At 49.7% G+C, this 12305-nt stretch overlaps 3 protein-coding genes across 4 annotated transcripts in view; all 3 read right to left on the bottom strand.

Moving 5' to 3' along the window:
* The window catches only part of STAT2 (signal transducer and activator of transcription 2), a 31181-nt gene extending 27095 nt beyond the window's left edge, over positions 1 to 4086 (bottom strand). For both annotated transcript variants that reach the window (XM_030886162.2, XM_045290136.1), the window contains exon 1: positions 3939 to 4086. The gene's annotated coding sequence lies outside the window, so the exon portion shown is untranslated. The remainder of the gene's footprint in view (positions 1 to 3938) is intronic.
* A 1145-nt stretch (positions 4087 to 5231) lies between these two features.
* LOC101661282 (apolipoprotein F-like) lies at positions 5232 to 7334 on the bottom strand. Its single transcript, XM_004700825.3, has 2 exons — positions 6990 to 7334; positions 5232 to 6490 (listed from the first exon to the last, which is right to left on the bottom strand). The coding sequence occupies exon 2, from the start codon at positions 6473 to 6475 to the stop codon at positions 5678 to 5680; it is 798 nt and encodes a 265-aa protein (XP_004700882.2). The 5' UTR covers positions 6476 to 6490; positions 6990 to 7334; the 3' UTR covers positions 5232 to 5677.
* Positions 7335 to 7982: 648 nt separating this feature from the next.
* LOC101660973 (apolipoprotein F-like) lies at positions 7983 to 9868 on the bottom strand. The gene is made up of 2 exons (XM_004700824.2): positions 9729 to 9868; positions 7983 to 9609 (listed from the first exon to the last, which is right to left on the bottom strand). The coding sequence occupies exon 2, from the start codon at positions 9581 to 9583 to the stop codon at positions 8825 to 8827; it is 759 nt and encodes a 252-aa protein (XP_004700881.1). The 5' UTR covers positions 9584 to 9609; positions 9729 to 9868; the 3' UTR covers positions 7983 to 8824.
* Positions 9869 to 12305: the final 2437 nt, after the last annotated feature.

Raw genomic sequence — 12305 nt, 5'->3', positions numbered from 1 at the left:
GTACAAGACTCAAACTCTGCCATCTAATCGATGCCAATGCATAAGAGACTTTATGGATCACGGGAGAGCTGCCTCAGTGAGTTTTTACGACGGTAACTCTTTGTGTGTATGTATAAATTATTAATAGACAAGCTTGACAGTCCTTATTTCTTCTTGGAACACTAATGGTTCCACCATGGCCTTGGTGCTGGTCTCAAACTTGACGACCCCACAAGCGGCACCGCTCTCTGTGGGCCCAGAACTTTCCCCAGATCTTCATGGAGCTTGCTGTCCCGACCGCTGGCCAGGAGCTGGCTGCTTGCCACCCTTCACCTCTTCCTGTCTCTTCAAGAACCCGTCTGCAACGTGTGCAGGCCTGGACTCGGCGTGAGGGTGATGACCCACTCAACCTCGACTTCGGGGAGCTCTCCTGCTCTTTGGGGGAGGTCAGTGTCTGCTTCGTCCAGACCACACGAGCCTATCTTCACCCCATACCTTCAATGGCAGTGATGGCAAAGGCTATTTTCTGTTCCCCAAAGACGTTAGTGTAGAGAACTCCCAACATGGGCTGCAACTTCTCCGGGCTTCCAGTGGAAGTAAAGACTGTAACTCTTTACTGGAATATAAAGCCCGTTTTTCTCCCTCGGAAGGGCTGGTGGTTTCAAACGGCTGACCCTACAATGATCACCTATAGATCCATGATCTATTTCAATATACATTAATGACACTCCCATCATTCTAATTTCACCTATCACTCTCCTCCCCCATTTAGTTGATCCTACATTTGTGTATGTTTGTGTGTGTGCGTGTTTTAATGATGAAGGATTTAAAGATCAGTGTTGGTCTTAATTTTTATTATAGCATAATCCTTGTTGGCTCCAAAGCTTTTTAGGGGCTATAGGTCCTTTGGATCTAAGGTTCAAGTCCACCCTGTAAACTGCCCTCCATGTAGGAAGGAGGAGTTTCGTTTTAGAAGATGTCTACCTACTATGCAAAGTGTGACTGGCTCTACTCTAATGCACCTTCAGGCACTTCCTCCCTCCCTATCTAGATCCGAACATTATTCTCAATCAAACCATGTGGAATTTTTAGAAATACTTTATTAAAAATTGTGATAAGTTGTAAGTTTGATTATGGTGGATGGCACTATACCTGGTCAGTTGACCTCCTTCTTGGCCCGCCCTAATTTGCACTGGGTTTAAAGATCTCTCGATTGTTCCATGACAGAAATTTTCTCTCTGGCTTATTTGAATATTGCTAGTGGTCTTTTCTTTCTTTATTTTTATTATATGTTTTATTTTATTTTTTAAATTTATTTTGCCTGTTTGTTTTGGTTTGGTCTTTCATAGTTTCTGTTATGTTTTCCAGCTGAAAAACACAGAGGGAGCGGATGCACAGAGACAATAACTGATGCACCGGTCTATCTGGGGTGGGGGAGTGAGGATGCAGGGAACTGGGGTGCAAATAATGAAAGCAGGAGGGGAGGGAGCAGTAGAAGTGATTGTGATGATGTACACACAACTCTCTTAAAAGCGATTTAACTTCTATCATTATGTATGATATATGAATTTTATATCAATAAAATGATTAGGAAAAATAATGTTCTCATAAAAAACAAATACTGTGGGGCGTGGGGAGGGATGGGAAAAATGAGGAGCTGATACCAAGGGCTCAAGTAGAAAGCAAGTGCTTTGAGAATGATGATAGCAATAAATGTACAAATGTGCTTGACACAATGGATGGATGGATTGTGATAAGCGTTGTATAAGCCCCCAATAAAATGACCTAAAACAAAAACAAATACTGTGATAAATATCTGTATCTGTATAACACAATATTTACTAGCTCAACATTGTTCACATGTACAATTCAGTGACCACTATCCATTCACATCTGTTACTAAAATTTCCATCTCCACTAGCAGATACTCAACCACTGCCATCAAGTAGATTCCAACCCTATTTCTGAGGCTGGAAATCTTTATGGGAGTGGATAGCTTCCTCTTTCTCCCGAGGAATGGTTGGTAGGTTTGAACTACCAACCCTGAGGTTAGCAGTCCAATGCTTAACCAACAGTGCCAAAAGGGCTCCTTAACAGATACCCACTGCCTGATCAATAATGGTTCCTCCCTTTCCTTCTCCCTCCCACCCCTGGTAACCATTAACAAAGGTTGGTCTTTGTCTACTTGCCTATGCGCTATTTCAAATAAGCGAGGATCGTACAATATTTGTCCTTTTGTGGCAGGCTTACTTCACTTCAGTATGCTTTCAATCTAAAAATACTACTATGACCTCTCTCCACCTCTGCTTCTCACTGTGGATTATCCATTTTGAGAAGAACCCTGACGCTTCACTCAAAACTGGTTTTTGTCTATCACCAAGCAGCTTGGACCCGGCATCTTCCCTTCCCACCCTTCCCGTCCACTGCCATCTGACGTCTGTTTGGGGAGTTAACGTGTATTCTTGTTGCAGCCTGAGCACAAAAGTAACACAGCAAAGCAGGAACATGTGTGGTCTAAAAAGTCACATGCTTTTATTACAAAGCAAAGCAAAATGTTTTCAGTGGTTAAGATTCTCTTCCACAAACACGAGTAAGCTGCCATTCTACCTCTGGGAAGTACGAACAAACGAATGAGGAAGGGCAGGGCTGGGGCTGGGGTGGGGGACGGTGGGGGCGCTGGCAGGCAGGGAGAGACTCTTTTCTTTTGCAATTTATGAGACTCCTGTGTTTTTAATTATTTTAAAAATCATTTTATTGGGGGCTCGTACAACTCTTATCACAACCCAAACATACATCCATTGTGTCAAACACATTTGCACATTTGTTGCCATCATCATTCTCAAAACATTTTCTTTCTACTTGAGCCCTTGGTATCAGCTCCTCATTTTTCCCCACCCTCTCTACTCCCCCCCAGAGACTCCTATTTTTAACTTTAACGTTTTTAGTAGTGCTTGGCTTAAAAAAAACAAAGTTGATTGGGGTAAGATATGTGAGCAAATAATTTTAAATTGCCATTTTTAATTCCCTCCAAGTGTACAATTCAATAACATGTCACATTGGCCACATGCTTGGTGACATGGATGAGAATGGTGGGAATGCCATTATAATGTGTTGAAATGATTGACAGCTAGGCGATCATTGTCCTACTCTAATTTGGTGTGTGTTTGAAAATTATCATTAAACCCGGAAGCCTCACGTGCAGGAGCTAGTAAATGGTGGGTGCTCTTTGGAAGAATTCACACCAAATGTACCTGCCCTGCGGTTAAGAAACAAAACTCAAGAGGTTTCAGTTCTCCAGGAAGTAAATCAAAGAGGAAAGCAGCCAGTGGACGCTTAAGATTTAAATATGAGAGAAAGACCTGTCCTCCCCCAATGGACGAAAACACTGTGCGGTGAGGGGCTGCACCCCTCGTTTTCCTCCGGGCATACGTTTTCTCTCAGGCACACGCTGGCACTCAAAAAACCATTCTGACTCAGGGAGGTGACCCTACAGGGGCGGGTAGAGCCCCCCCGCCCCCCGGGGTCTCCTCAGCCTGCGCTCTTCACCGGAATAGAAAGCCGTTCTCCAGAGGAGCGGCTGCTGTTTTCGAACTGCGGACCTTGGGGTTTCCAGTCCAATTTGTAAGCACGGTGCCACCACGGCTCGTTTCGCCCTTCTGTGTTTTACACTTTTTATGCAACGAGGAGAAATCGCATCGCACTTTGTACATGGCTGTGTGTGTTTGATAACACCACAGACCAGAAGGCTACAGCGTTGCCGGACACCCGGCTGGTGCCAGAACGCCGGGTTCTGGGTCTCTGAGGCTGCCAAGAGGGGCAGACAGAAGGCAGGGCAGACCCCCCCGACCCCTCACCGGGGAGAGAAAGTGACCCCTCCAGCTTGTGACCCTCACGGCCGGTCTCCCTTCGCCGGGAAGAACCCGAGTCCCCAAGCCCGCGCGCCCTCTCAGAGCGAGTACCTGGTGGGGGTCGCAGGCCCCGCTCCCTCCGGTGCCTTACGGACGCGGCTTCCAGTCCCCAAATCGAGTTTGCCACCGGGGCCTCCCGCCCCGCCCTAGGTTTAGGACCGCCCCGCAGCCTGCCCTTCGGGGCTGGCCTCCGTGAGCGAGTGACCCATCCAGGCGCCCTCGCCCGGGACGCCACTCAGGCAGGCCGGCCCTCGGCTCCCCGAAGCTGCGAGCTCATTGGTGCAGCCACGACTCCTTCCTCTCCGTGGGGGCGGGACAAACGAAGTCGGGGGCGGGGAGGCGGGCAGGGAAACCACACCCCCAGCTCCAGCGATTGGTGGGAAAGGTCGCTTTAGTCCCGCCCCCTGCCTGCGGAGGGTGGGAGTCCACCGAAAGGAACAGCCGACGTCTGCAACAGCTGATTTCGGAGAATCTGCGCCACAGCCTGGGAAGCGAGACTAGCTCCGAGCCGGGGAGATGCTCAGAGTTGAACGGAAGGGGTGGGACCGGAATGTCGCCACGTAGAAATAGGAAGAGGAGGGGGGAGGCAATAAACACAATAATAACTGCTGAGGGTGCTGTGCGAGGCACTTTAGAGCCATCATTGTACATTTCCGTTACTTCAGCAGCCATTGGAAGTGAGAATCATTATCCCCATTTTCGAGATGACAAAAACTCAGCATCGAATATGAAGTTCGGTGGCTTGTCAGTGATTCCCAAAGGCACTGACAGGTGGAGCCTGGATCCAAAACCCAATCCTCTGTCTCCAAACTCGACTTTTTAAGTTGCTGCAGTTTACAGCACCCACCGCCTTCTTCCTGAATAATAAACCCCAGATCTGGAATTTGAACCTGCACATACAAATTGTCAGAATAGTACATTTATTCCGTGTTTGTGTGCCTTTGAGTCGATTTTTTATTATTCATAACGACCCTGATGACAGTGGAACTGCTGGAAGAGGAAGTAGATCACTTGGCGGGGGTGGGGGTCGGGGTGGGGTTTGCCCATGAGCCACAGGTTAGCAGCCAAGCACTTAATCATTACTAATTAAGGAGCTTTTAATTTTGTGTTTGCTGCCTTTGTATAGCCTAAGTACGACACACCCCCACCCACCACCCACCCCTGCGCAGCCTCAGGGTCTAAGAAATGGCTCGTGAGTGGGTCCATTCTGGTCAGGAGCGGAATGGACTACCTCTGACATCTCTGTGTCCATAGTTCTTGTCCCCCACCCCGAGGGCACTGGCTGGCATCTGTGGTGTCTGCCAGGTTGATTTGGCGACAGAAAGAAAGAAGGCAAAGGTAGAAAACCGTTTCAAAGGTTTATTTCAGAGCTCTCTGGTGAGGTTCACGGGTCCCTAAATTGGGGCCAGAGAAGTTGCGCCACCCAGGGAGGGAGGAGAGAGCAAAGAAAGGGATAGGAGCATCCTGAGTAGTGGGTTCACAGGTCCCCAGCTGGGGGCCTGTGAAGTGGCACTGTGGGAGGAGGGGGAAGGTGGAATTTTATAGCTCAGGTCTGTGGGGAGAGAGTAGCTGGGGAATTTTCCACGGCAACATTGTCGTCTGCAGATCCAGAGCTAAGCAACCATGTTCAATGTTATCTGCAACAGCCAGCTTCTCACATCTGGGCTTGAAGGCCACCGAAGCGGGGAGGGTGGGGCTGGCCTCTTGCAGCATCCTGGAAGTGTTTTTACCAGCTCTGGGTATCTCCTCGCCCGCCTGCCCTGCCAACTCCCGCTTCTGCCTGACAGTGTTCACCAATACTCCTGGCTAGCCTCTGGCACAGGGGTGTTTGTCTCTTGCTCATAGAAATATTGGATCAACTGCTCGACTCCAGCCTTCACTGCAGGCTTCAGTGCAGAGCTGATCACCAGTCCTGTAGGACCCCCAGACAGGCCAGCCATGGTCATCACAAGGTCATAACCTAGATCCATGGCTCCTTCTTGGCTGCGTTCCTTGGCCTTGTCCATGCAGTTCTGAGCGGCGTAGTACAAAGCTGTGCCCAAGTTGTAGTAGGTACCCACATTGGGCACCCAGCGGAGGATACTCTGCACAGTCTCTTCTTGCTCTTGCTTACAGTCTTCCGGGTGGAGAGAGCGCCGGGCTCTCTCTGAGCCTGGCTGCTCCCCAGCCAGCAGATGCAAAGCCAAGATCAGGGCATCCGGGGACTCTGCCTTCTGTACGCTTCCGCCTCTCTGGGGCCCTTGGAGGTGGTGGACTAGGAGCTGTGTGGCTCTCACACCTCCCAGGCGGTAGAGCTGACGCTCCACAGCCCAGCCATAAGCCTGGCAACCAGCCTTCTCGAGGGCATTCCTGAGGGACAGGCCTACCAGGAACCTGGGCAGAGGGGCCATGTGGGTGAAGCCAGGCAGGGACTTCGGGAGCAAGGTCTGGCAGAGCAGGGAATCAGAGAAGGGTGGCTGGGACCCCAGGGAGGGAAGGCGCCTCAGGGCCTTTGCCTGGGTTCCATATGAAGTGGAATGGCCGCGGCAGAGCAGGAAGGAGCAAAGCAGCAGTGCGGCTGGTATCATGGCGGGTCTGAAGCCACCCATACCTGGCAGAGTACAGGGAGAGGCACAAAACACACAAAATATTCCCCTCAGCATTGGGGTCTGAAGAAGGGAGCCTAGTGACTGAGGGGGCATCTCATCTATCACCCCCCAAGGGACAGGCCTAGGAAATGAGTGGGACCCAATTGCTCCCACCTGCCCGCCCCATTTTTCAGGTCACTAGGGATTTCCCTGGCTTTTCTTCCACATACTTGTCAACTAAAGCCAAATTCACTGCCTTTGAGTCAACGCCGACCCACAGCCACCTGCCTGTTACAGACCAGAGAACTGCGCTCCTTGGAGTGTCCAGGGCTGTCATTCTCATAGGCGCAAACTGCCAGGCCTATCTTTTGCAGCGCCACCAGGTAAGCTTTAGGTTAGTACTCAATGCTAACCCTGTGCAACCCCTCCCCAGGGACCCCGACCCATTTGGGTTAGTAGTCAAGTGCTAACCCTTTGCAACCCCACCCCACCCCACCCCAGGGACCCCCACCCATTTCCAGGGGTCCCAGATTACCACACAGTTGAGTCAATGAGAAGTGAGACCACCCTGGTAGGTTTGGTTGCCTCTCAGTCCAGCTCTTCCCAGTTGCCTGCCCGTGAGGATGGCAGATATTTGCTTTCCTGGATAATCAGGGTGTGGCGTAACAGAACCTCTGCAAATATTTGCCTCTTTGTACTGCTTGCTCAAGCCTTGTCCTCTGGTAACACACTCATCCTCAATCCTGAAGACCCTGTCCTTCCCGGTATGTCCCTGCTAGAAGCCAGGGAGAACCCGAGTCAAGCATGACCCAAAACTCCCTGCCGTCGAGTTGATGCCACGACCCCGTAGGAGAGGGTGGAACTCCCCCTGTGAGTTTCTGAGACTGTAACTCTTTATAGGAGTAGAAAGCCTCCTCTTTCTCCTGCAAGGAGTTGGTGGTTTTGAACATCTGCCCAATATGTAACCGCTACGCCACCAGGGCTCCTTGAGGAGAGATTAGACGTCTGTAATTCTTGTTTTCTCTTTTCAGCTTAAAAATGAAATAAGCAAGCAACAGCATCTAGTTTGGCATTTCAAAAGTGCAGGGAAGCTAAATAAGGAAAGGCTAAAATGCCTGTCACTCCTCAAGACCATGACTGTTGCGTCTACCCTGACTCGTGGAACTCTCATGGGACCGGCATGGAGCTCCAGAGGGATTTCCTTGGCTGTTTTTTGGGAAGTAGATTGACAGACTTTGCTGCAGAAGTGCCTCCTGGTGGGCTTCGACCCTGAATCATTTCATCAGCAGCCTAGCTCCCTAATGTGTGCACTGCCCACAATATCTGGAACCCAACTCCAACTTACAACCAGCCTATGAGCCAAGGCAGAACCGCTCCATAGAGGTTCCTAGACTGTAAGTCACTAGAAGAGCAGACAGACTTGTCTTGCTTTGACTGAGCCGCTGGTGGGTTTGAATTGAATACCCGTTGTAGTCCACCACAGGAAGCAAGGAGACGCACAGTCCAGGGAGCTCGCAGATGACTGTGATTCAGATTTCAGGAGCATCTTTTTATTTCTCGACTTTGTTTTGACAATGAACAGGCCACAGCATCTGGTTGCAGAATTGGTAAGTACACGGTAAATGGACGGAAAACAGGGATGATTTTGCTAATGTTAGGTGCCATCGGGTCGGTTCTGACTCACAGTGACCCCATATACGACGGAACTCACCACTGCCCGCTGGCCCCATTCTCACAATTGTTCTGGCTGAACCCACGGCTGTCGCCACGGCGTCAGTCCATCTTGCTGGGGCCCTTCCCCTTTGTGCTACTCCTGTTTCAGCAAGCATGACATCCTTCCCCGGGGACTGGTCTTTCTTGACAGCACACCCAAATTATGTAAGCTGGAGTCTTGCCATCCTTGCTTCTAAGGGGCATTCTGGCGAGACGTCTTCTAAAGACAGATTTGTGCATTCTACTGACAGTCCATGATATAGCTAATATTCGTTGCCGACACCATAATTCAAAGGGATCAATTCTTGGTCTTCTTGATTTGATGTCCAACTTCCAAATCCATAGAGGGCAACTGAAGATATTATGCTCGGGACACGCACAGCTTAGTCCTCCAAGTAACATTTTTCCATGTACCTACTACAGGCACATTAGTTGATAACTTTCTAAAGGAAGAACGAGATATTGGTGGAAAAAGTAGGGATGGGGCCTACTCAAAGAGGGACAAGGTGACCTGCGGCCACGTGTTTCGTTTACGATAATAAAAAGCATATACTGATTCTAAGCTGTCCTCAACATGTCTCACTAGCTACTGTGCCTAGTTGTATGCATCATCCTAGAGTCTTCTGAGAACAGAAATTGGTTGGCAGGAAGCCTTCCCTACCCGAGGAAAGCCCGGAAAAGATTCTGTGTCTCCCTTAAGAAATAGCGAGTCAGATATGCAACAGCACGCATGAAAAAGTAGAGTTCATTCTCGATAGACAATGGTATGTTCTTCAATTCCTCGCTTTTTATCAGTTCTTTGTTTACTTCTTCCACATGCACCCAAGCCTCATATGTGCAGTTCTGGGAGGCACGGATGGCGGCGGTCTTGAGCTTGGTCATCAGTTCCGTAGCAGGGACTTTCTCAATGTAGTCAACCAACAGCACTGCTATGTCATGCAGCAGCCTCCCGGGTCCTTGGGCACATTCCTTAGGAAGGTCAGCGGAACGCCGGGCCCGGCCACCCTGCCCTGAGGTTCCCTCCAGATGCTGCGGAATCAGCTCAGCATCCTCAATCCCTTCCTCTTTGTTGAACCTTTGAATCTCGTGGGTGAGGGCCTCGGAGCTGTCCTTTCCTGCCGTTGAAAACTGCTGAAGTTTCAAAAGGTGGGCCTCCGTTGGGCAGCCAATCTCCTTCAGGGCCACACTCAGAGCTAAGTTGGACAGGTGCTCAGGCAGTGGGGCGAGAGACAGGACTCTATGCAAGAGAGCCTGGCAGGACCTGGCATCCAGGTGAGGGATCTGGCTGGAGGGCATGCTTGGTGGAGGCCCAGGTTCTGGGAAAGATGGCTGGAAGGGCAGGGCCCCATTCTGGGTATTTCTTGGAAAGGCAGCCACGGAAGACAGCAAGACACAGCCGAGCAGCAGGGATGGCATCACGGTGGCACAGCAGGAATAGGTCACTGGAAAGAAGCGGTGCTCAGATTAGGAAATGGGAAGAGGCTCAGGACAAAGAGACACCAAGAGTAGGCAGAGCAAGAAAGTGTCTCCTCCGTGGAAATGTCAGTGACCCTGGACATACCTTAACCTCCAGCCTGGAAGGCTTGGAAAGAGCCTCAGCGGTTCAGAAAAGGAGCAAGTGATGAGATGGTCCCCATGCGTCCTCTTGCCTGGATGCTCCCCTCCCTGGAATGGCTGCTTTCTGAGCCCGCCTTCTTCTTAGCCCGGCCAGAACAGTTGGCCCCTTCTGAAAACAGTGAAGGTCATAACAGCCACAAATATTTACCCATCTCTTCGTGGCCGACTTTGTCTTCTTCACCTTTGTCCCATGCTGACAAACAGGCCCTCGCTTTTAAAAAGTCATAATGCCGCAATCAACATCAACATTTGTATGCTACCTTGAGTGACCCTCAGGCCTTCTCTCTTGGGGGCTCCTGCTTTGCCGGGCCCCCATCCCTAGAGGTTTTCCCTAGGCATAAACGTAGAGGAAGGCAGGAAAGCCAATGGTTTCAGGTTCTCAATGCAAAATAAAAGCTGCAGCCATGGAGTCCATCCTGGCACTGGGGACCCCTGTGGCACACAGTAACACTGCTCCACAGGATGTTCCTGGTTGTAACCTTCACGGAAGCAGACTGACAGGTGCTTTTTTTTCCTGCAGCACCGCTGGATGGATTTGAGCCACTTTTCTTAGGTTTGTACTTAGCTAAGTACAAACTGCTTGCATCACCCAGGGATCTCAATTTCAGGGTAAGTGACCTTGAAATCATTCTTATGCAATGACATTTCAGATGGGGGACTGAGAGACTAGGTAGGTCCTCCTGGCAAGTCAGACCGAATCAGAACAGCTTTTTCAATTTGACCTTTTTAAATTCCAATTCAATCCATAAACAAAACAGCTTCATTGCCATGGTGCTCAGTACCTCTTTCTAAGTCCACATCAAATCTATAGCAACTGGGCTTTATTTATCATCTAAGAGGAATTTTCCTGTGAAAAATAGAGACAGAAACTGTGACTTCTAAAACCGGTACGAACACCCACATAACATTGTGCCACAAAGTTTCTTCTCTAATGATAGGACCAAAGGGAAGAGGCCAATGAGAGGGTCTCTCAGGTGCCTCTTCCTGTATCATTCATTCCCCCAACATTGTTGCCTGACATCCCCAGGCCTTTAGGAGCCCTCCAGTTGCCCTGGAGGCATGGTGGGTGTGTTAGTCTGGATTGACTAGAGAAACAAATCCAGGACACTTATATATACATGTACGACAGAGCTTTATATCAAAGAGTAATTGTATATTAATAAGAGCATCCCAGCCCAGTCCAGATCAAGTTCGTAAGTCCGATATCAGCCCATATGTCCGATACCAGTCTCTAAATTCCTGTTTAGACTCACGCAGCCATGCAATGATTCTGAATGCAGGAAGATCACAGGCCAGTGGGTGGAAAGTCTTGTGGATACAGTGGTGGTGGAAGCATCTCAGTGCTGGTGTGGGTCTCCATGTGGCTCCTCCAGTTCCAGGGCTCTGGCTCCATCAGTGTAGCTTCATGTGGCTGGTCATCATATATATGAAGCAGAGTGTGGGTCTGGCCTCCAGAGAGCTAGTTATCTCCATAGCACCTCCAAATGAGGTCATCAAGCTATGACCTGATTGACAGGCTAAACTCCACTCCTTTACTCTTAATAGTCTCAAGTTGACACCAGATGATGTAACTACCACAGTGGGTCACAAGTTATAAAGCTAACCACAAGGTCACAGTTGGAATCCACCAGCCACTCCAAGGGAGAGAGGTGTGACTGTCTATTCCCATAAAGAGTTACAATCCCAGAAACCCACAGGGGCAGTTCTACCCTGTCCTACAGGGTCACTATGAGTTGGAATCAACACAATGGTAGTGAGTTTATGGAGGCCTGGTGGCACTGTCAGATAAGCATTGAAGTGTTAGTCACAAGGTTGATGGTTCAAACTCACTGTTGCTCTGATGAAGAAAGATGAGGCTACAGCTCCTGTAAAGATGTACAGCCTCAGATGCCCGTCTGTGAGGTTGTTCTCGGTTGGAATTGACTCCATGACCGTGGCTTGGGTTTGCCTCTACTACTTTGGTACAGATAAGTGGAGTTTGGGGATTCCATCTGTCTCACTTCATCCACATGTCATACAATTCAAAAATTCAATCACATTGAGTTGCACAATTGTCACCAGATTCAATTCTAGAACATTTCTTCTTCTTTGTACTCATTGTTCTTCCCCCCCCCCTTAATTGTAGCAAAAATGTGCACAACAGAGGTCTGAGGGGCCAGCCCCAACCCCAACTACGTGGACAGCGCCCCTCCCCCCAGAAGAATTCACTTCAGAGGGCAGCACTGAAGCTACAGCTCAGGGAGAGGGACATGTCTGATCAGAGCACACAGGAGCAAATGAAGGGGGAGGAAGAGAGAGTGGAGCACATCCTGGCCCACCAAGCCCTGAGGACAATAACCCTGCTCAGACCAGCCAATGCCCAGAGACGACCATATGGCCAGCCCCACTGAGAGACACATCCCTCATTGACCCCTAGCTCTATGGGGGACAACACTGGAGACACAGTGTGGGAATTGCACCCCACCACACCGAGGCAAAACACTAAGGGCATGCAACAGAACAGCAAGGGGATCAGAGCAAG

This window comes from Echinops telfairi, unplaced genomic scaffold (genome assembly GCF_000313985.2).
Source record: "Echinops telfairi isolate 266 unplaced genomic scaffold, ASM31398v2 ScPeMD7_2;HRSCAF=8, whole genome shotgun sequence".
Taxonomy (NCBI): domain Eukaryota; kingdom Metazoa; phylum Chordata; class Mammalia; order Afrosoricida; family Tenrecidae; genus Echinops; species Echinops telfairi.
The sequence above is the reverse complement of the archived record's forward strand: the minus strand, read 5'-3'. Positions and strand labels throughout refer to the sequence as shown.